Here is a 23,465-nt window from a genome sequence, read left to right as displayed (position 1 = left end):
GCTAACTTAGCTGGAGGTTACAGCAGCCACAGGACCCAGAACTGTCCCATCAATATTAAAGTCAAATGGGTAACTGCCACCAGGTGGCGCCAAACTGTAGCCAGGCCCAGAGAGGAACGGCCAACCATTTCCTTGATCATTTCATTAATCTTGCAGTCCTGGTTCCTACAATACATACGACTGAAGTTTCTGAACCCCCTTCATTCTATTATTGTCTATATTTACTACATAAAGTGAGATTGTACTCTACTACATATACTGTTCTACAACCTGTTTTTTCTCTCCACTTCAAACACCGTGGTCCTCATTTCTTCTCAATTCCTAGAGCTTTTTCTGTGTTAAATGTCACGACATTGATCATGATCTATTTAACCAACAGGAGCGGGGTTAAGTGATAATTCATAAGACATAATTTATAATCTCAGGGCCTGAAAACCAGGAAGCAGGCAAGAAAAAAAAGGTTCTAATTGCCACATAAAATATCCTGACAACCATGCACTTTTATTTTAAAAAGGGCTTTTGGAGCTTCACTTAGAGCTTATTTATTTTAAAGGAAATTTCCGCTGCATGAGAAGCCACAAGTAATGACCGTAACAATAGCCCTCATTTGTATAGCCCTTTACATTTACTAAGCATTTGTATACATACTGTCTACATGTTTAGCATGAGTCTCATGATGATCTTTTTGAATCAAGCAGGGTAGTCGTTTCTATGACAGATTTTACACGTTAGGGCACAGGGGTTACAGAAGTCAGCGGAGCTGTCCAAGGTCATCCAATGTGTGGCAGAGCCAGGTTTGCCTGATTTCAAATTCAGCAGGTGTCAGAGGAGGGCATACCGACCACAGGAAGGTGTGACACCTGACAGCTCTGCAGCCCAGGAGACAAGAAAATTATAAAAGGCAGGCAGGACAGAGGAGAGGTCCCAGATAGCAGTTAGGGGACTTTTAATCTATGGGCAAACTGCTTATATATCTTACTAGTTCCAAAGAATAAAATAAACAAAAATACTTACAGCTCTAATCTATCAACTATGCGAGTGTCTGCTTGTATCTGATAATTGCTGAGTTCATTCATTCAATCAGTAGATATGTTTTGTGTGTCATTACGCACCCAGTAAGCCTGGATACATAAAACGTGATTTGTTAACATTTGAGGTACACTTCAGTCATATCAAAAATCGCCTCCCAAAAAGGGCATGAAGAGAACTTGCTGTATTCTCATCAGAAAATGTTTGTTTGACTTCTAGTTTATTCCCTTTTTCTTCAAGATGCGTCTCTTCCACCAGCCCTTCTTAAACCTACATTCCCGGGGTCTCCACTGCCTGTTGTCACAAACACTTTAAGTTGCATGTGGGCATCCCTAACCTCCCCACTCCTCCCAACCAGGATGAAGGCCCCCTGGGCCTCCCAGCGGCCCGCCACGTTTCCCACAGCTCACTGCCTCCCGCGGTGCTGGGCGGGGATGACCACGAGGACTGACGCAGCTCCAGCCGGGGCAGCAGGGGATGGTGGAAATAACACTGACCTGGAAGCCATAAGACTCTACTACCCACCCCGTCATGATTAACCTCCTGAACCTCCGTTTCCTTAAGTGTAGGATGGTTTCCATGATGTCATGAGATCATTCAAAATAGTGAGTGTTTGAGAGCTTTAAACAGCGTACATCATTTTGTAAATACAGGGTGTCCCAAAATATATATATACACACTTTGGATAATTATGAAGGCAGTGTTTATTAAAATACATTTCATTTTCAAAATGTAATAGAATCTATAGACATTGTGTGTGTGCATTTTTTTGGGACACCCTGTATATGATTTCACTGACATTGTCACTTATAGGATACTTTTTTATATATGGCAAAGACAATTAGAAATAGGAAAAAAAATTTAGAAATTAAAGATAACTTTAAAAGTCCGGCTAAGCTCTCTATTTCCTCATAAAGCTATTACTATTAGAACTGCTTTTTCTCTGGCTTAGCAATTTGTATGTCTGATAGAGAGAGGAAGCTGGGGAGACAATTACATTTCTCTGCTTCAACGAAGTGTCTGTTTACGGTCTGGGGCAAGGTTAGGAAGGAAGGCAGTGGCTCTGGTCCTGAGGAGACGCTGGAGCTCTGCAGAGGCTGCAGGCCACGTTCACAGTCAACGCGTGATGCTGAAAATAGGCTCCTCTCCTCCTCTGTGAGCCGGCAGGCGTGGGCCACCAGGGGGCACTGTGCCAGCCAAGCTCTATTACAGGCCCCGAAGGAGCGGATCAGGCGCCCAGAGCAGGGCCTGGCACATATCAGGTGCTCAGTAAGTATTTACTTATTTAATCAAATTGTTGAATGGACTCAACTGCTTCATGACTGGCATGAGTTATGGTTGTCTCTGCTTGGAGCAATGACCTCATTTTAAATTTACTGTCATTTAAAAAAAAATGGCAGGAAGTTAGTGGGCTCCTATCAGTTTCTTCAGGAAAAAAAAAAGGGGGGGCTCCATCAGCAAACCCCAACAGAAGCCAACTAGTCTGGAGTTGACGCTGTGCTGTTTCCTTCGAGGGAACTGTAATTTAGTACAAATTCCGACCAAAGCTGAAAAATTATTCTTACTTTGTGTGAAGTTATAGAATATTTAAAATAAAATACTGTTATTTTACTTATAAGCACTGAACCATTTGTTAGCTAAAACTTCAACAGGCACTAACAGGAATGCAACCAACCCCCAAATGCACAGTGCCCACAGGCCTCGCACGCATTACCCAGTTCTGTGACCCTCGCAACAATGTCTCCTTACTCATACAAACAAAATACTGGCAAACGGCTGATGACACGCATAAGGAATCCATGAGTTTGTGCTCGCTTTGTTTTAGAAGAGATGACTTTTAGGCTGAATTTCTGTAACTCAAGATATAACGTTCTGGATATGTGCAAAAGAATGAAATCATTTCTCCACATTCACTTCAGAAGGATAATATAAATCAAGTGGGAATTAGAGGAAATCCTGATTTTGAGGGAGGTGCCAGTGGCAGGTGGTGAATGACACACTGAGCTGTTACTGTGACTGCGCGTAGGCTGCTCCCAGACACACTTACTTCCTGCTGGGTTTTTAAGACAATCCTGCCAACATATCCCTCTTCTGGAAACCAGCTGCTTAAAATCTGCATGATCTCTTCATCTGGACCAATGGCTCTCTGGAACGGTTGTTTTCTGCATTCATTCTTTTCTTTGGATATAAAATATTTTTCTTCCATCAAAAAATAGTCTGTGGCAATAGGTTTGGTGTCTTGTTCAGTGGTCAGAATCTAAAGATAAAGCAAAGGCAAACTGAGCAAAAGCTTTAATCCAAAGCAAGTCTATTTCCATGGGGTTCAGATAGCTTTCATGTGCAATTTATAAGTGAAACCTGCTCTGGAGTGTTGCATAATTCTTTTTGGAAGGTCTAAGAATTCTCTTATGTCCAAAAAGAATTGTTTATGTCCATTCTGGGCAACGACACAATTTACTCATAATTGCCAGACAGCATAACTATTTTTCCCACTGCTGGAATGAGAGCTCCTACTGAATTAAAAACTTTAGGTTTTAAAATCTATGAATTTAACTCTTTGTAATACTGCAACAGGACCAAGGGCAAGGAGCCTAGTCCAGGATAATCTCTCGGTCGTCGTCTAATCTCTTCTGATCTAAGTTCCTAGGAATTCTCCTTCCAATAAAGTCTTGACTGTGTGCCGAGGGGCCTGTTTTCTTTGTTGGCTACTGACCCTGGCACTCAAACAGCGTGGCTGAGACAAGGCTGGGGAGCCAGACAGACCTGCGTCTGAGGTCGCCTTGAATGCTTACTGGCTGGGGGGTGTTGGGAAGGATATTTAACCCTTTAGAGATTCAGTTCCCCCTCTGTAAGTGGGAACAGTAAGGGTAATGAGGGGAAGCAGAGTGTACCCCCCCAGAATGTGATTTTTGGGATACTGATTATTTTAGGCTGGTTATTTTCAAGGAAGAAAAAAAAAAAGACTCAGAAAGAACCTTCAACTTTTCCCTTACTGCCTAAAAGGAATTTAGATAGAGGATCTGCTCCTGGAAGGGAGGTTTCATCACAGGTTACTATAGTTTAATGTAAACTGATGTGTGATAGACAGGGAGGGACCTAGTACGGCCCCTCTGTTCAAAGGCCTCTCTGTGTCCCATCGTTAAAGATGGCCCAGCAAACATTTATGTACAGAATGTTTGCTTTTTCCATATCCATGTGGATTGCCTTCCTGCTCTTTTAAGTCCCAAACTACAATCCTCCTTCTCCATAGCTCTGCATCACGTATAAGCCTTAACTGCCTGCTCTGCCCTCTGGTCTCATATCCTTAAAGAACCGCCACGTGTACATACGTAATAAAACTGGTTATTTCCTCCTGTTAATCTGTCTCATGTTAATTTGATTATTAGTCCAGCCAGAAGAACTTAGAAGGTGGGAGGAAAATTATTTTTCTGCCTCCACAATAACCACCTCTTAATTTTATGGTTTATGATCGAGGCACTGGCCATAAAGCGTGACTTGGACACAGTAGAGGACTCAGTAATCATGAGACATCACTACAGCGCCTCTAACTGATGAGTTCTTTCACACTCACAGTTATACAGGCTACTGACAAAAGACTAAACTCGAAGCTGGTGCCGAGAGAAGGCTGCCACCAACTGGCAGGATTAAGTCAACACCCTTCTCTTCAACACCTGCTGCTGCTGCGTCTCACCTGGAGGGAAAGAATGAACTGGGGGGGGGGGCAGAAGAGTCTCAGGATGACAGCTCCCTTCCCCCTGCCCTTGGCTGGTATTGGGTGCTGGGCTCTGGATTTCCTGGGGGCAAGGCAACGACCACCACAGGAGTGACCCGGGACGCAAGGCTTTCAGGAGCAGGTCAGTCGGCACTGTCGCCTCCATGAGGGGGCCAGGGTCCCGCCCTCCTCAGTTCAGCTTTACAGCCACACGGCTATTCATATGGGGTGACAGTAAAGTAATGGGCTGCTTTTGATGGGTGGGCCATGGAAATGTTTCCTTGCTCAATATCTTCCCATTTTATAGAGTCCCCCAAATCCCAACAGTGCTTTGTGATAGTTGACACTAAAGTTCATGGGCTGATGGATTTAAAAAACAAAAAATCCAAAAACAACCCCCAATGTGGTAGTAGCTTCTGTTTGATAATCTATGAAACTTGACACTTAAGCTGTTTCTCTGACTCTTAAGTCAATTATAAGACGTTGGGGGAAAGGTGGCCCATCCACAGGGACTTCCCCTCACAGGACAGAGCTACTTATTAACACTTATTATGTGTGGTTGCTCAATGGGTTTTACTCCCCCAACCATTCTATGATCTCAGTGACGGTTCAGCATATGCCCTAACTTCAGAGGGAGCCCCACAGTCACTCCCCTGGTCACTGCTCCCCTTGGCCTCCCGTGAAGGGGAAGAAGGAATTCTGAAGTGAGATAAGGGATAAAACATTGGCAAGGATGTTAGGCCACTGTACCGGGCAGGAGTGGAGTGTCCGGTAAGAGAAGGAATTACACGTGGGCCCGCCTGCTCTTTTCAGGAGCTGCCTCCCTCTCTGGATGCTGCTCTTTGTGTCTCGCTTTCTCTCTCCTGTGAGTCCTCCCGTGGGGTGGTGTCCCTGCTGGCAGAAGGCCACCGAGATCCCGGGGGATCGGGAGCAGACGTGGCCCCGCACGAGGGGGCTTAGGCCAGTTCTGCATGGGGGTTGGGGTAACAGGCTCTCATCCTCCTGTTTGGGGCCTTCTGTGCCTCTTCATGCCACTAGAGGGGTAGGGCCTCAAGGGTCAAGATCGAGTGCAAGGGGAAGGGGCACAGCATGCAATGAAGCCTAAGGCTGGAGGGGCAGGGGATGTCTTCTTGGCCTGTGGGGTCCATCCTGACGCTCTAAGAATCTGACCCAACTCCTAGAATGACAAACAGACTTTATTCAGTTCATGTGCAAATTCTGGTTGATTAGCAAGCTCTGCATGAAGAGGGACTATGAGGCCCGTCTCCAGGCTCAGAGGGAAACAGCACACATGGTCGGAGAGCCACTCATCCTGGTCTTTATTTTTCATGGACCCGGTGTTCTTTATGTGGCTGAAGGATTCTTAAAAATTCTTCTCTATAGGTTAAGGTAGCTTGTTTAGTGGCACCAAGACCTCTCAGGTCATTCCTAGGGTGGATCTCAATGTTGGACATCACAGATAATCAAGAGGCAAATCACCAACATGGACGTGTGTGTGTGTGTGTGTGTGTGTGTGTAGATACACACACGTGGGCTCAGTGCACTTACTTGTTGGAGAAGCTGCTTTGCCTTGGTGCTTCCATTTATAGAGAAGACAGTAAAGGGCTCTGGACCTGGGACCCCATGCACCGTGACTCTGTGAGTCTGCAGACATTTTCTTTCTTCTGTACTGAACATCTATCAAGGAAGAGCACATGGTTTCTCATTCATTCTCCTATCATGAAATTTCTAGACTATCTTCACCACAGACATGCTAGTTCTTAGAGGTGTGCACAGGGACACAGAGATGCAGAAGCAGAGCATGCCTGACACCCTGACCCATCCTTTTGTGGTTGAAGAAGCAATGGTGCCTCTTCTTTGATAGTCTAGTGAGGATATTTAGCAGCACACCACCAAAATATTAGTTTATTTCACAAAACACTATCTCTTTCCATCATAATCACGGGACTGATATCATCTGAAGTGTATGTTGGTCCTTACTTCTGAACTGACATCCAACAGTGTCTACTGAGTTCCATCTCTCTTGAGAATTTTGGATGGTAAGATGATAAATAAAATATTATGGAAAGCAAAACACTTTCCTGAGCTCTGTGAGTCATTCTAGCAAATTACTGAACCCGAGGAGGGACATGCAGCCGGCATCTGAAGTGTGGGTGGTCTTGCGGGACTGAGCCCTTAACCTATAGGATCTGATGCTGACTCCAGGTAGACAGTGTCAGAATCGAACTGAAAGGCAGGACGGCCAGCCGGTGCCGGAGAGTTGGAGACATAACATCAGAAAAAGACGTGACACGTTTGGTGCCAGAAGTTTTGTGAGGAAAAATGGTTCTTTCACGTGTGGGATCTTCAGCTCCGATAGGCATTGAGGGTGACCCCCCAGAATCGCGCAGGAAGCCCCTCCTGGCCCCTCTGAAAGCATCTGAGTCTTCCTCTCTGGTGCCAGGCAGCCCCGACCCCGGTTCCCAGGCCTCTGCACAAGACAGAGGCAGTGCCTCCCTCCACTTTGGCCAAAGTGCTGTTCCTTAACCTTGGCCACGCAGTGAAGGGAAGAGAAGGAGAACCTAGGAAAACAACGTCGGAGACAGAGGAGACTGGCGGCGAGGGGAAGAAAGCCGGCTATGTGGCGGTGGCAGGCAAGCCAGAGCCTCCGTGAGCGTAGAAGGTGCGTTTCCGGGGGTCGCTGGGGCGCCACTGACATGTAAGATTGATACCACAGCGATGACTGTTAAACATGTAAAGCGGTAACTGATGGACACGCTTTTAAATGGATTTTTAAAGAACAAGCAGAATGGAATGAACCAGTTTATGAAACTGGTGTTGCTTGTTTTAGTCAACGACCCTGGGTTCCTGGAGTGACCGCAGGTCCTGCGGTTCTCAAACTCCAACGGGCAAGAACCTTCCCTGGGGAACCTGTTTGGTTTGCACTGTTCCCCTCCCATTCCCAAGGGTGCAGATTCTGCATCTCCCCAACTGCAGGGGTGCAGGTCACACATCCACAGCAGCAGCTGGCTGCCCACCCCAGCCCTGCTCACCTGACATTGCCCCTGTACCACTGGAGAAGCAGAGGGTTTCCCTGGTCTAACCTAAAGTTTCTAGAAGCACTGAATCCTTCCCAAAGGTCTGCTTCATTAGCTTCTTCCCCACATGTTACGTTGGCTCACAGTGAGAGCAGGGGCTTTGCAATTAGAGGAAGACAAGTATCACATGATCTCACTTACATATTGAATCTAATAAACAAAATAAACTGACAAGCAAATAGGACCAGAGACATGGAAGCATGCAGCAGGCTGACAGAACTCGGAGGGGCAGGAGAGGGGGAGAGACTAACCAAAGGACCTCTATGCGTGACCCACGGACACCGACAATAGTGTAGCGAAGGCCTGGGGTGGGATGGGAGCGGAGTGAAGGGGTTGGACGGCACGGGGATGGGGGACATCTGTAATACCCTCAACAATAAAAATAAATAAGTAAAGAGTATGGGCTTTGGCACTAGATGAATCTGGGTTTATCACTGTGTGACCTCAGAGGTACTTAGCTCTTACCTTCCTCATCTGTAAAATGGAGATAATACTCATAGCTCTCAAAATTACTGAGAGGACTGGGTGGATTAATATATATGTAGGTGCTTAGAAAGTGCCAAGTGTCAGCCGTTATTAATATGATCTCCGTGAGCACTTTCCTGTATCAGGAGTAAGCCTACCTCCAGCACAGCAATCCCTGCAAACATGCCGAGTGAAACAGAGCTTAATTACCAAAGAGGCCGGCACAGAGCTGCCCAAGGAGTTTTCTTCCATCCTTCTGCTGTTTATGAATAAGCTAGAGATTTCCAAGACCTCATTGTGGAGGTTTCGCAGCTGGAGATGTCGATATCCTGGAATACAGCACAAATGGGAAAAGCCTGTTAGCCGCGGGCTGCAGAGCTCCGCCTGGAGACGGTAGGCAGAGGCCCGGCTGCGTAGCTCAGGTGGTGACAGTGTCGTCCTGAAACACCAATGCTGTGGGCTTGCTCCTCGGTCAGGGCACACGCAAGAATCAACCAACGAATGGACAAGTGGAACAACAGAAACTGATGTTTCTTTCTCTCTCTTCTCAAGAAATGATAGGTAGAAATAAGACCTTATGACGAGCAGGGGGTGGCAACAGGCATGCAACCACCTGATGCCAGCCCCTGGGACAGGGCAGCCCCTGGGGACCGCTGTGCGCCACCTAGTGGTAATTAACTTGTCCAGGCACGTTTCTAACCTCGCGCTACTTGAAACAGGAAAACAAAATGCAGGGGACGAGACTGGGTCTGTGGGGCTCAGAGGTGACAGTCTGGGTGTGCTCATAGGAGGAAGGCTGTACTACAGCTTTGGTTCTCAAAGGCGACCCACAGGGCCGGCCTTTCCGGGAGCTTGTTTGAAATGCGGAATCTCGGCCCCACCTGATCCTACTGCACCGGAGTCCGCATTTTTTGTTGTTGTTAATCTTCAACTGAGGATATTTTTTCCATTGATTTTTAGAGAGAGTGGAAGGGAGAGAGGGGGAGAGAGGAGAGAGAGAAAGAGAAACATCCACGTGTGAGAGACACATTGATCGGCTGCTTCCCGCACACACCCGACTGGGGCCAGGAACTGAACCTGCAACCCAGGTACATGCCCTTGACCGGAAATCGAACCCGTGACCCTTTGGTGAGCTGGCCAACGCTCTAACCACTAAGCCATACTGGCCAGGGCAAAGTCTGCATTTTATTACTAAGAGCCCCACCCAACTCCTATGCCTGCCAACGTCTGAGAGAAAGTGAACCAACGGCCTGGCCAGGTGCGACCGTGGAAGCTCCCTGGAGGCCCGCAGCGAAGCCCACCCAGCAGTCACCAGCTCCCACTCTGCTCAGGGTTCTCCACCCTCCCCGCTCTGCCCCCAACACCCACCCCTGGCTCAGGCACCGACTCCAGCCTCGGCCCCACTGAGCCACGAGCACAGCCCAGCCCTCGCTCCTCTCGGCTCCTCTCCTCTCTCTGTGGAGGCTTCACCAGTGGCAGGTGTGCCTCGGGTGCTATCTGGGGAGGGATGTGAGGGGGCGAGGGGCGAGGGCCAGCCAGCCCGGCTCCGGCATCCGCAGCCCTGGGGGAGGCCGCGCTTCCTAGGGCCTGTTGCGAATACCTCGGCTTTCAGGATAATGTAAAAGAAACCCCTGTTGTGAGGTGTGTTTAAACAGTGTCCGGGTTTGTGTTATTTCTTCCTGCCTCTTATTTTAACTTTTTAACATGAGAGTTTCAAACATACACAAAAGTAGAGAGAAGAGTGCAACGAGCCGGCCCGCCGCCTAGCGACAGTGGTCGCCGGGTTGCTCTACCTCGCTTCAGGGCCTTGAGCGGAACGACCCTCTGCGCCGTGACGGCCGAGCTGTTGTTTTCCACAACCGCAAAACGGAGGAAGACGAGGTCCTCGAAGTGAGCCCGGAAGAAAAACGGCTCGTTCCACATGGGGTTCAGGGTGTTGCGGTGGATGGGCTTCGTGCGGAAGTGGCAGCTGTCCAGCGGCATGCCCAGGACGTCCACCTCCACGCACGGGCTGCCAGTGCTGTTGCTCGGGCACACGTTCTGCCCAGACACGATCTGGGGGAGACAAGGACGGGGCGCTGAGGGCGAGGACGGACCGGGGCAGCCCCTGGCCTCCCCGCCTCCCCGCGGGCACGCTGGCGCCGACGGGGCGGGTGACTAACGAGTCTGCTGGAAAACCAGGCCCAAGTCAGCGCTCGCAATCGGGCAGGCCCCGGCCGGAATCATGGGCAGGGCTTATTAGTCCCCGGCCGGAATCACGGGCAGGGCTTATTAGTCCCCGGCCGGAATCACGGGCAGGGCTTATTTTGTCAACGGCATTCACCTGTCACCTTTCAACCGTCAAAATGTTGAATTACCTTCAAAACCAAGCAGTTAAGATGAAATTAAGTCTCGCAAGAGGGCCAAAGAAAAGGAGGAGACCCTATGCGACGCAATCACAACTTTGTGACGAGCATTCTGTTCAAGGTGTTTTAGGGGTGTATTTTATAACTTCAAAGTCATTTTTCTTGAACAGTTTAGTTTTACAGCAAGTCACAGGGAATGTTGTTTAAAATTAATTCATAGACTTCTGTAAACAGTTGAAAACAGTTAAAACCCCACTTGGGTCTAGCTAAGGAGGTCAAGTAGAAGAGGGGCCCCTGCCCCCGTCTCAGGGAAGGAGACGAGCAGTTGAGGTGGTAGGAAAATCCTGGGGGCTCGAGGGGTCGTGAGCAGCGGCTGCTTGGCGATTCTCCCTTTGGAGGGAAACGGACAAGTTCTAACGTTGGACAGCAGAGGTTACCGTGTCCCTCTTTCCTATCAGCCACCCAGAGGTCTTTTTCTCTGTCCACTAAGAGGGGGTGAAAGAATGGGGAAATAAAGTTGAATGACGGCTGCTGTTAAGGGGCGTCTGTGGTGTTTTGACATTTAGTTAATTAGGCAATAAAAGGAATAAGGAGGGCCTAGGAATGACAAAGTTTACACCGTAAGGAGGAAAGCTATTTAATTGATGTGGATATTGATGCCTGGTTGACCTTATAAAAACCTGTAAAGAGTTTAAGATGACCTGCTCTAACAAGGAGCTCAACTTTTATGGGAGAAACCCCAAGTGCTGATTCTGAGGGCCCCGGAGACAGAATCACCCCGCCGGTGTGCCGGTGACTCCACCTCCTGGGCACTGGCCAGCACGTGCCGGGCGACGGCCTACCTGAACCGCGGCCACCGCTTTTAAGACGTAAAGAAATCCTTTTGGGAACTAGATCTGCATGAACCAAACTGTGGCAGGAGAGCCTTGTAATGCCTTGAATTCTAAACGAGTGCATATTCAGGAAGGCCACACTTACAGTTAAAGAATAGACGGCGGGCTCCATGTTGTCCAGGTCCCTTTCCAAGGGAGAAAACTTCTGATACATGGGACAGTTCTTGTCCCACAGAACTGGGGGTTTCAAAACATAGCCACAGCCGCCGTTGGCCTCAAACATGGCAGCGTTTAAATGTAAAGGGAGATCTGCAAAATAAAGTCAGTATTGCCTGTTACTTTGTCGCTTATAAATGCAAAGTTCAAAAGAACTTTGTATCGATTTCCCCTAAGCTTAAGCATGAAGAAGAGTTGACCATCCATTCATTCCACAGACTGACTGAATGGCTACTGTGTGCCAGGTTGTGTTAAGCAGCAGAGATACAACAGGTAACAAGACCAAGGTCCCTGTCTTTCCGGAGCTCAGTCTATGGGATAAGCCCAGTGTTCTCACTCCAACCCAGGTTCTGCCACTTAAAAACTCCTTTTGCAAATCAAAATTTACAACATCCATCCAAAAAAATCTTTGCAATACCTCACTTAATACTGAATTTTAGTAAGGAATAGCAATGGTATTTTCTTATCCCCAAATGCCAAACCATGCAGATAACTATATGACCAATTCTTTCTTTTGCAAATATAAGATAAAATCTTAATAATCCAAGAAAGACTGGGAGAAGAGCCAGAAAAATATATCTTTCCATGAAATCTCAATTTCAACCCATAAATTATAGTACTTCTACCTCTTTTTAATTGTAGTTAAATATGAAAAAAATTATCATCACATGTGATTCACATCATGTCCATGATCCATCCCCTCCATTGTAAACTCTGGGAACCCTCACAATGGCTTCCAGTCTTTTGTGGCCAGATTTTATTTGGCACAGTTCTTCGATGAACGAATGGATTCCTACATTGTTTTGGGTTCTTACACACTCAAAATGCTCATCTGATGGCGCAAGTCTGCATAAAGGTTGCCCAAATGAACAGAGTTTATGAGACACACCTGACAAATGTTCCCTCTGATAGATTCCTTCCATGTGCAGAACGAACTCCGCTACATGGACCGACATCAAGGAAAAGTGTGGTGAGCACTATGGAGCAATAAGAAGTTGGCCTCCACACATCTCGTGTGTAAAATTTTTCCGTGTACGTGGAGTTGGCTGGGACTGTGTACAAGAATCCTTGGGGTAAGATGTCTTGGACAGATGAAAGCTACTTGGGCTTGGTCTCCTTATCTATAAAATCAGTGCACTGGACCCCACCTCTTCGGCCTGTCCAGTCCTGATGTGACTGATTCATTGAGGCCAACTGTCCTGCCTGCAGTCAAGAGAGAATTCTCTTCCCAGGCCACTCTGGGACAGAGGAACATACACCTGGCCTAGGGCTGCTGACAGAGTGAAGCAGACCAGCTCATGCAGAGCTGAATGTGAAATGGGTACACAGTACTACAAATCATAGCAGTTCACACCTACTATGCCCCAGGCCCCATTCCACACACTTTAAGTACATCAGTGCTTCCCAATAACCCATGAGGCATTCTCATTTTTATAGATGAGAAAACTGAGGCACAAGAGGTGAAAGAACCCTAGAAACACAGTTACTCAGTGGTGGATGCTGGGGTTCAAACCCCGGCAGCCCAACCCAAATCTTAACAACCGAGCCATATAATGTACATCTCACAGGAGTGCCATCAATGAGAGATTGTGTGGAAGTCCCTACCCCGGCATTTGGCACATAGAAGGTCTCAATGAACAGTGGCTGTTAAAGCATGACGTCAACACTCATTTGGGTTTGAAGTCTGACTCCATGAGGCCAGGGTCTATCCTTATAGATTTCTCAAATCTTAAAGTACTTTTTCTTTACTGCAATCTCATTTAGTAATCGAATGGGTAAACCTTATCCAGGTGGAGCTGCTCAGTCTGGAATAAAGGTGGGACCTCAAATCTAGGCCTCCGACTGTCCCCGAGGCATGGCTCCAGAACATCATCTGGGGCTACAGTTTAAAACCTTTGTGGTAACCAAGTGAAGGAGGGTGCACGAATCCGTGTCACCCAATCACCCTCTCAGTCAGTGCCTGTGATGGTAGATCAGGCCTTATCATTACCTCTGTGGTCTTGTATTTATTTAAAAACCCTGTCTGAGGTAGACACCATTCCCGTAATAATTATGCCTCTATTACGGGGCTAGAACAGTCAGCGAAAAGAGTTTGGCAATCATTCAAGAAAAGCATGATAAATATTAATAGAAGCTTTTCTTTTGATTTGGGCTACATGTCTATATACTTGCAGGTCCTGGTTACACGAGGCAGAAATTGTTCTGCCCCAGATGGAAAGAATGTTAAGGGACTGCTGCCAGCAGTCACCAGGGTTTGCATACCAGGCTCAAGTGAGTTTCCAAACTCAAGAGTTGGTTTTATTGAGTGTAGACCTGGGCTATTCCTGGTTCCAGATCACTGCAGACCTTCTTGGAGTTGATGGAGCCATTAGAAATCCTGGGAAGAAATGACCCTAAGTCCACAGACATTCCTTTGGGGCATCAGGGTCCCCTGAAACTCGGGAAGTGGTAAGGAAGAGGACCCATGGAACACAGCTGGAGACCAGAGGGGCCCTGGGAGAGGGTGCTCTCTTACTTGGCTGGGATGTTCCATGGAAAATCAAGCACTCCCTAACCTAGGAATTCTTTGTAAAAATTAAAAAATAATGATTCCAATGTTGACTCTTATCTGTCTATTTGGATTTGCAATTCACAGGAAAGTACCTAGAAGAGATTTGGATCAAAAATCAAGGACCATAGGCTCAGAGTGCTGTGGGGCTGAGAGGAACAGTCTGTTTCAGCTCAGCGTGCATTTACCGAGCACCTGCTATGTGCACGGTATCGACCAGGCTCTATCCCCAGTTTGCGCAAATGAAGTCCGGTTTTACAGATGAAAATGCTGAAACTGAGTGTCGCTTGTGCTTTGCCCAGCACGGGGAGACATTTAATCATTGCTCGTGGCACTGAACCGAGACAGGTGTCATGGCAGTGCTCTCTCCTGGTTGGAAGATAATGTAGAGAAACTTGAGGATGAACTGTCCACGCAGCCATGTCTCCCCTGAGTAGGCAGCTTGAACATGGGCTCCCAGCTTCATATGGGAGAGAGGCAGAGCCTTCAGGGGTGAGGGAAGGCCAAGCTCCCGGACTGCGGGGCGGCCCCAGGAGCCAGTGCGTCTGCACCAGCCTCAGCACGTCAGGAGAGAGGGCACATCCAAAACCAAACGCATTTCCATTTCCTCGAGAAAACCATCTTGCAAGTTATTTCAGTTTACTTAAAATATTTCAGTATCATAATAACCAAGGGCGCCAGTGGACACAGGCCTTCAGACAGGGTCAGAGATGTGGGCCCACAAGCCACCAGGGACAGATTGAAAAGAAATTTTTACAACTTTGAAATATTTCAGTATTGTTTCCATTTGCGAGTCCAAATCCTACTGTTTTCATAACTTATCAAAAACACTTAATCATCGTTAACGTTTGTGGAACGCTTTCTCGGTGCCAGGCACTGTGCTAAGCATGGCACTTCACCTGCATCGTGTTATTTAATTTCAATCAAAAGAGGCAAATAAAGTCTGCAGGGTCAGCCACAAATGGGCGCTGCTGGCACCAGTAGCAGGCGCCTCGCTGGTTTCGGAGCGAAAGGTGTGTCTTGACCTTGGCTGGAGACAGGGCTGTGCTGTGGTGGGCGGGTCAGCACAGTCAGGATCTGGTTCAGGTCACGTGAGAGGAATGAGGACGTTTAGCTGAACAAAGGAAAGACCGTGGGCTCTGAAGGTGCTTCGAGGAAACATGCCTCTTAGACTTTATTTTCTGCAGCTCCCCTCCTGCCCCCATAACCAAGTGGAAACACGATATTTTATGCTCTAAACCCCCAGAGCCCTTGAATTCAGGACTATAAGTCATTCTGTGACTTGGAGCAGATCAATCGCTCTGTGCCTCGGTTTGCTCATCTGGGGAGTGGGGACCAAAAAGGTGCTCACCACTCAGGGTTGTTGCAAAGATGAAACGAGACAGGAGGGGTCAAGGAAAATTCAGCACAGTGCCTGGCGCACAGTGAGAGCGCACCACATGGTAGCTTTTGTTCCGGATGTTCAGGCCTCACGTTACTCCTGTTACGAGAGTTTTATCAACAGTGGGGAAACACAAAGGCTACTTCCTCAGGCCACACACTTGTTTCCTCCATGTTAGCTACTCGTAGAGCAATGACCACGATTCTCCATTTCAATTGCAAAGGGATGAGAAACTAAAATAGTCTTAACTTGCAATTCGCGTGGGGCAACAACTGCTTTTTGACTGCAGAGTCGCTTAATAAGACAGCTTACTCAGGGGTGTTGGGAACTCTCTGCCCCAAAAGGTCTTTAGAAACAAATGAGACACGGCCCTAAAGAATGTCTTGTTTAAAGACACACATGAGCAGCCTTATGATTAGAAAGTGCTTTAAAAGGGGGGCAAGAACAGGAGACTATTATTAGGGACCCCTTTTAGGTTCTTGTCTATCGCCTTAACTCTGAAACATCAAGGGCACAATTCAGCATCAAATTCACCTGCGTTCTGACTCTTACATATGGTGTGCCCCGGTCTGGAATCTTGCCCCTTTAAAAAATGTGTTTGTTGAACTAGGTTTACTGAAACATAAGACGCAAAGGAGGGAGGTGAGGAGGCGCCCTCGGTGCAGCGGGCCCATTACCATCTGTCTGGTAGTTGAGTGCCACCAGCTGTATCCCATGCAGCCAGAACATGAGGGGGTTGGGGTTGGAGGAGTCGATGCGGGTGGCAGCCGGGTAAGTCCTCAGCAGCTGGCAGGCGGTGTGCTGGATCAATTTCTGAGAATACCTGCGACACAGACGTTTGGCGGCATTTTCATTCAGCGATGAGATATGGTAACATTTGGGAGTTCTAATGATAGCGCTGAGGGACGTGGTTGGGCTGAGGGGGGAAGAAGATTCCTCCCACGCCTGTCGAATTCCTTCATAGGAACCTAAACCCCCCAAAAGATTAGCCTCAGATTAGTGCAGAAAACTTTAAATGTTTTAGAAAGATAAACCTGAACAACATCCCAGTACACAATTATAACTACGTAACACATCAGAATGGATCTTAACAGTGTTACCTAGTGTTACACTATCAAGTTACGCTCTATAGTGTTATACTAGAATAGTGTTACTTGTGAGTTAGTCCACCACCTTGAAACAAAGTGATAGCTGTTGAGTTTTAAAATGAGTGTAGAAACACCAATTTAAGTTAAAAGCCTAGAAGTCCTTTACCTTAGTACCTCACCTGTCCTGTGGATATATCTGAACAATACATGACAATATATGTATAAGGGTGTTCATGCTAGCATTTCATATATGAAACAAAAACCTCGGGAAGCAACCCAAATGTTCTACCAGTGAGGAAGTGGTTAAATAATTCACGGTATATACACAATGGAATACCAGAGGCATTAAGGAGAACAAGGGAGATATATGCACAGAAAGATATTTGAAAAGTTACAGCAATATAAAAGTTATACAAGTATGTTCTGCTATATCCCATTTGGATCGTCTTAAAAAGGATCTTATTTTTCTTGAAGAAAACACAATAAACTTAACAGTGGTTACCTCTGGGGAGTAGAACTGACCCATTGAGAATGGAAAGGAATTTTAATAATACCCTGTATTGTTTGAGTTTTTTTAACTATGAGAATTTATTACTTTTATAATAAAAAGTAATTAGTAATAAAATGGATATATCTTCTGGAGTTATAATGGTGGAGAGAGCAGTTCCAAGAACCACTAGAATGTTCCAAGGTGGTTCCAATTTTTTCCTTTTGAGGCAAACACTGTTAGAACATCTTCCGTGAAATGCTATTTTTTTTTTTTTAGGAAGTTAAAAATGTAAATTAAAGAAAATATTTATACCACACTTACATAATATAAACATTCATAGAAATAAAAAAAAGAAAAAAAGTTCAAGGGAAGTGCTTAGAGAGTAAAACGTTGGACTTATCCAGCACGCAGAATCAAGCACAGATATTGTAAGAAGGTGACTTTACTTTTTCCAGATGTTTTGTTAAGTGATGCCGTCTCCCCGGGGCTCATTCTGCCCGGATTGTTGCCAAAAATGGACTTCCTGCTTTTCCTTTCTTTTCCTCTGCTAGAGCCAGATGCATTTAGAGTTGACAGGCCTGTTCCCATAAAATGAAAATAAATAAGCCAAAAACTACAAGCGAGGGAACTCAACATTTTCCATCCCTGTTAATGTTTACTTTGAAGTCCTACTACTCCCTTATGACCCAGCACAGAAGACCTACTAGCATTTTCAGCATTGTTAATAATAGTATTGTAGGCAGTTAGAGCAGAGTTTTTACCTCTGTAGGCAAATGTGACAAAAACTGCAGGATTATTACAGAATAACCACAAAATCGCATCCACGCCTACTTGATGGTGCACCAGAAAGATTTTGGAAAATTGAATAAAAAGAAAGTGCTCCAGTCAACACTGAATTATCAGGACCGAATTACTCAATTTGGAGAGATGAAAGAATGGTCCAGAGCCTGAGGTTTAGCATCATAGTGTCTAGCTTGAATTCCCGCCAGTATGAGCCTTGACTTAACTCGACCTTCTCTGGTCCTCAGCTTCCTTATCGATAAAATAGGTGTAATGATAGGAGCTCACAGGCTCAGTCTGAGGATTAAATGGGAAATATGTTTGAAGATAGTGATGTCTCATGGCCTCTTTTTCTCACTCCTGATCCAGCCACTCCCTGGGTCCTTCCTGCCTGGCACCAGGCCTGGTGTGCAGCAGCAATTTAACGGATATTTGCTGAACAAGGAAATGAATGCACACGCGTGGACCTGGATCCGGTGCAGGAGGAGTGAGTTAAAGGCACCGGTGAAGCCAGAGCTGCCTCCAAACTGTGTCCACTGTCTACAATTGTACCATTAGATAGTAATTTCTTCAGCTGGAGCAGAGCTGAAGGGGGTCTTCTTGAGATGAGAACAGGCCTTCCAAAAACATCATCAGAGAAGACAGGGATAAAGTTGTGTTTAATAAAAGCATAGACTTTGGGGTTTAAATCCAGTTCCCAGTGGTGTGACCTCACACAAGCTACTTAACCCCTCTGCACCACTCCTTCCTCACCTGTAAAAGGCTCTGGTTAAATGAGATAATACACACACACACACACACACACACACACACACACATGGGTATCTTGTTCAGAGAAAAAAGTGGTCAGTTCATAGCAGCTGTGGGGCTTCTAAATTTTTCTCTCTGAAGTATCCGTAACTGCAAAGATGCACAAACTTGGAGTAGTGAGTTCTCATGCTTTATCTTAATATTTTGTGTGAATTCTGCCCTCTGCACAATGATGTAACAGTAGATTTTCTCTCAAGTAAAACTGGTGAGGGGCCAGAGTGAGGCACCGTGTTCACTCTGGGGCTTTTGCACGTGCCCTGGCACATGTAGGCGCCCCCCAGGGACATGTGGGACCTTCGGTGAACAGCCCGGCTGCTCTCTCGGGGGGGGGGGGGGGAAGGAAGTAGGAACAAGGGCTGGGTGACCGCGAAAGGGGAGGAATCTGCCCCGTGGGCCCATTTACCAATAAGAACAGCGACAACCACCGTTTCCAGAGAGCCAGCTATTTGTAGATAGTGTGCCAGTCACATTATATACTTTAGTGTCAATTTTTACAAGAACCCTGCAAGTTAGGACTGTTCTGTCCCTTTTATAGATAAGGACTCTGGAGTGCAGAAGAGTTAACGAACTGTGCTAGCCAAGGTCACAGGGGAGCGGAGTCCCCCCGCCGCAGGGTTCCTGGGGTTGGGGCGGCTACTGCGCTTGTGGGGAAGGTTGTACCGCGTGGTCTTCTTGCCGCCTCACTGCTCTGAGGACTTTTCTGCACATGGCTCCTTGGAAGGGGCGTGGGACGGTGAAGCGTGCGATGCATTGAGATGGATAGTGTAACCAATAGTGTAGCAAAATGAATATTTCATGGTGTTTTTCCTCAGAGCATCAAAACAAATTATAATCCCAACAAATATGTAGAAGATATTCTAACAATGATTCTGGCAACACCATTTAGTTATTTTGAGACAGGAAATAAATTAGGGGAAAGAAAAAACGTATAAAACTCCCATTACTAAAAAAAATTAAAATATAGTATATCTATAAGGAATGTGTTTATATCTATAAACACTTCAAAAGGACAGCATATTGGGAATTTTGAAAATCAGCCAAATAACGCCATGCTCAGCCTTTGCCTCTAGTCAGAAGCTGGGTCAGAAGCTGACTCCTCCACAAATTCAGGAATTTGTGCTCTTTATTTGCCCGCAGAATGGTTTGGGTACAGTGTCAGCTGGATTTATAAAGAACAGGAGAGGCAGTGAGTGTGATTCTTGAATGAAGCGACCTTCACACTTCTCCCTATGGTGAAGGCCACACAGGCCACGAGGCTCTTTAGACAGGAAAAGATTTTTCCTCATCATAAGGACAGTTTCACCAGCCGCAAATATGATTGCGTTGTACGTATGTGAAAGTCATGGTCTGTGAAACTACACCTAACCGGCTAGGTCCCTGCACGTGTTTGAAATCTTTGCTTACTACTTATTCATTCAGATCTCCCTCAACAGAATCTGCCAACAGATAAGCAGCAGCTGCTGCCAAAAATTCCAAACAGTTTATGGGAGAAAGCTTAAAATTGAGGAAATTCTATTTATGATTTTTTTTTTCGCCTTCTGGCATGCAAAAAGACCACTTTTATCTAATCTTTAAATAGCCCAATACCTTTGTCTCAGTTTCAGGGCAGAGAGTGAGAACTGGTGCTTAAGAGAAACCTCTGGAAGCTGGGATCTGCGTTCAGATCATGTTGGAAAAGATGAGGGTTGGTCTTTTAACTCCCTCTCCAGGCCGAGTTTATATACCTCGTTTGCCAACGTTTAGACAATCTCCCAATCCAGCGGCTGTCCTGTCCTCAGACATCTTGTGTAAGGGAATCCTTTTTCTTAGTGTGAGGAGGTGACTTTTTCTGACTTCCACATATATAAATACGGACTTCCCTGTTGCCCTCCACCTCCAGCTGTCCCCTTTGTGGGACGCACAACTGGGTGACCTCACACACCCTGACCGGCGAGGTGAGGTAGAGCAATGGGATAGACAGGCTTCAGGATCACAGTTCTGCCACTTATTAACTGAAACAAACCTTTTTTTGGGAAGTGGTTTATCAGCACTGTACTTCCAGATACGGTCAACTGGGGGCAAATCTTTTCTCCCACTGAAACCCTGACCTTGGTCCTTGTGGTTTGGGCGGAGTCTTGCCACCCAGCTCAGGGATGGGGCAGGTGACCTAGGCCCTAGACTATCAGAGTTCTGCCTGCCCTTGGCCACAGTGACTGGTTCAGGGATGGGCAAAAGGGCACAATGGAAACCAATCAAACTGCTGTTGAAAGCACTGGAATGGCTTCTGCACTGAAGCTGAGCCTGGAAGCACGTGGTGCCAGCCTGCTGCTTCTGCCTTACAGCCGCAACGGGAACAGGACCAGCACAGGGCAGACAGGGAGGGAGCCCTGGATCAAGCCAAACCTGAAACTTCTGTATCCCTTCATTTTTCAAAACAAGAGCCAGTAAGTTTCCTCTTTGCTTAAGGCCATTTCTGCCACTTTCAAACAAAAGAGTCTTAACTGATCCTTCTGAAACCTAGGGCCAGTTCCTTTATCTCTCTCAGACTTTGTTTCATTTAAAAATGGGGAATAAATTCAGTACCTCATGCAATTATGATGAAGGCAATAAGATGGTGTCTGTAAAATACACACACAAATCCTGGTACTTAACTGTTTCATAAATTTCAGCTCCTAGATGCTGTGAATGTTATTATTATCATTATTAACTGTTATGAAGACATAATATGATTTGAAAAATAAACATTTTAAGGTATTTTCCACAAGAGCACCCCAGTAAATTATAATAACAAATATTTAGGATGTATTTTAACGATGATTTCAGCAACACAATTTAGCTATTTTGAGCGTATTCACAATACTCAAATAAATAGTATCTTCTTATCTTTTGGCATCTTCAAATGTTTCAGATGGTTTTTCCTACTCTTACCTGGAAATTTTACTGCTTGGCAATAGATGACAAGGTCGGAAAGCTCTGGCGCAATCTGTCTGCTTTCCTTTTTATTCTGAGGAAGATAAAATTCTTCTCCCAACTCCATGTCATACACCTATCAAGGGAAAAAGCGTACCAGTTGACATGGAAGGGTATACGCCACCCAACAGCTCTTCATCTGTCCCCTTCTTGTGTGACCAGTGTTTCACCTTGCTCTGTATCCACCCCTACATCCTAACACCTTTCCTAGAGTGAAAACATTCTGAGAGCAAGAACTGAGTCTACCTCACGGGTGCAGGCCAGTGTTGTCACTGTGGAGCAGTCAGTGCACATTTGCTGAGTGAATAGGTCATCGAGTAGGTTTCTTCCGTGGCTCACATTTCTGACATCTTTTAATATTCTGTTCTCTAACAATCTCACTGCAACTATGTCTACAGATTTGCTCAGAGCCTACGTACTGTGAGGCACTCGAGGGCAGGGTCTGGGTACCTCATTCACCCTTCTAGCCTCAGCGTCCTTCCTCCGTTAACACTTCACGATCTGGCCCCATTCATCTTCTTGGTCACCCCCAACATCTTTGAAACTCCTAGCAGTTCCTTGAAGGTCCCCGCTGTCCTTTTGGCCTGCATGCCCTGTTTCTGTCTGCTTGGCCAGATCTTCCTTCTTCATGCTCTGGTAACACTGTGTAATCACTGCTCTTTCTATTTATCTACAAGCACTGTTTACAGGTTGGTCTCCAGCACTAAACCACCTCCTTCTGCCACCTTCAGTAGGTACTGGTTGGATGAATCCGTGACTAACCTTCTACAAATGGCAGGTGGGTGTCCCATAGCATCACCATGTGGGCTTTGGCATCTAAGGGAAAGTGAGGGGAAAGGTGATGGGAAGGGGAGTGAAATCCCACCTGAAACTGACGAGAGCACCACGGGTCCAAGTGCAATTGAACAGAAACCAGTCACCCACCTTTCCTTTGTTGCAAGCAGAGTTATCTGCTTTCTTTATCCTTTTGGGGATTTCCTCAGTATACTCAAACTGAAGTTTGTCGTTGCATGACTTGTTTTCAGGTCTGTCTTCTAGAATGTTGTCTGAAAATGAGGTGGCAGGCTTCAGCAAACAAGAACCAAACGCTTCCCTCAAGGGCTACGTCTACATCATTGCCGGGGTACCCAGACACCTGTGCCTGTCGTAAGACGAGGCTGGCTACATGCTACCAAAATGATGGCTTGAGGTGTAATTTTTAAATTTGCTAAACAATGTGTTTATTTTTGATCGAATGGATTCATTGCCAGTAGTTTTGGCACCATAAGACCTCATCTAAATGAGGAGGTTCATTTGCATATAGACAATTGTAACACGGGTTTAATTGTTGTAGATCCTAAATGTTAGTGCTGGAAGATGGGAGAACGTCAGTCAACACGTAACAGAACCTTCTCATTACACATCTGAGGGCCTAGACATTGTCCTTGGGTGGAAGGACATTGCCCAAGTCTCACAGTCCATTGGGGCAGAACCTGGTGGGGCCCACTTTTTGTGTATACCCCACCCCAGCACATGTGGGTTTTAAAAAGCACTCAACTATTGTAGAAATTCAGTGGGGAAGGGTTTAAATTTTACTCTCCTGAAAATACAGGCATACCTCATTTTATTGTGCTTTACTGATGTTACATTTTTTTTTTTTTTTTTTTTACAAATTGCATTTTATACAAGATCCTCCACCAGCAAAAAGATTATGACTCGCTTTATTGCAGTGATCTGGCATCCAACCTGCAATATCTCCCAGG

The 23,465-nt window shown here is 46.2% G+C and overlaps 1 protein-coding gene across 5 annotated transcripts in view; it reads right to left on the bottom strand.

Annotated features, from left to right (window-relative positions):
• PLCE1 (phospholipase C epsilon 1) overlaps positions 1 to 23,465 on the bottom strand; it is a 244,144-nt gene that overhangs the window by 8,103 nt on the left and 212,576 nt on the right. For 4 of the 5 annotated variants that reach the window (XM_081158868.1, XM_081158870.1, XM_081158869.1 and 1 more), the window contains 9 exons: positions 22,648 to 22,769; positions 21,682 to 21,799; positions 17,631 to 17,762; positions 16,284 to 16,574; positions 11,607 to 11,770; positions 10,077 to 10,338; positions 8,494 to 8,612; positions 6,290 to 6,418; positions 3,077 to 3,286 (listed from right to left, as the gene is read on the bottom strand). In XM_081158868.1, coding sequence (XP_081014994.1) covers positions 3,077 to 3,286; positions 6,290 to 6,418; positions 8,494 to 8,612; positions 10,077 to 10,338; positions 11,607 to 11,770; positions 16,284 to 16,574; positions 17,631 to 17,762; positions 21,682 to 21,799; positions 22,648 to 22,769 — 1,547 coding nt within the window. The remainder of the gene's footprint in view (positions 1 to 3,076; positions 3,287 to 6,289; positions 6,419 to 8,493; positions 8,613 to 10,076; positions 10,339 to 11,606; positions 11,771 to 16,283; positions 16,575 to 17,630; positions 17,763 to 21,681; positions 21,800 to 22,647; positions 22,770 to 23,465) is intronic. The other variant, XM_081158872.1, reaches the window with a different exon arrangement.

The sequence above is a fragment of the Miniopterus schreibersii genome (genome assembly GCF_964146895.1).
Source record: "Miniopterus schreibersii genome assembly, chromosome: 14".
Taxonomy (NCBI): Eukaryota; Metazoa; Chordata; class Mammalia; order Chiroptera; family Miniopteridae; genus Miniopterus; species Miniopterus schreibersii.
Note: the sequence above shows the minus strand (reverse complement) of the source record. Positions and strands in the feature narration are given on the sequence as shown.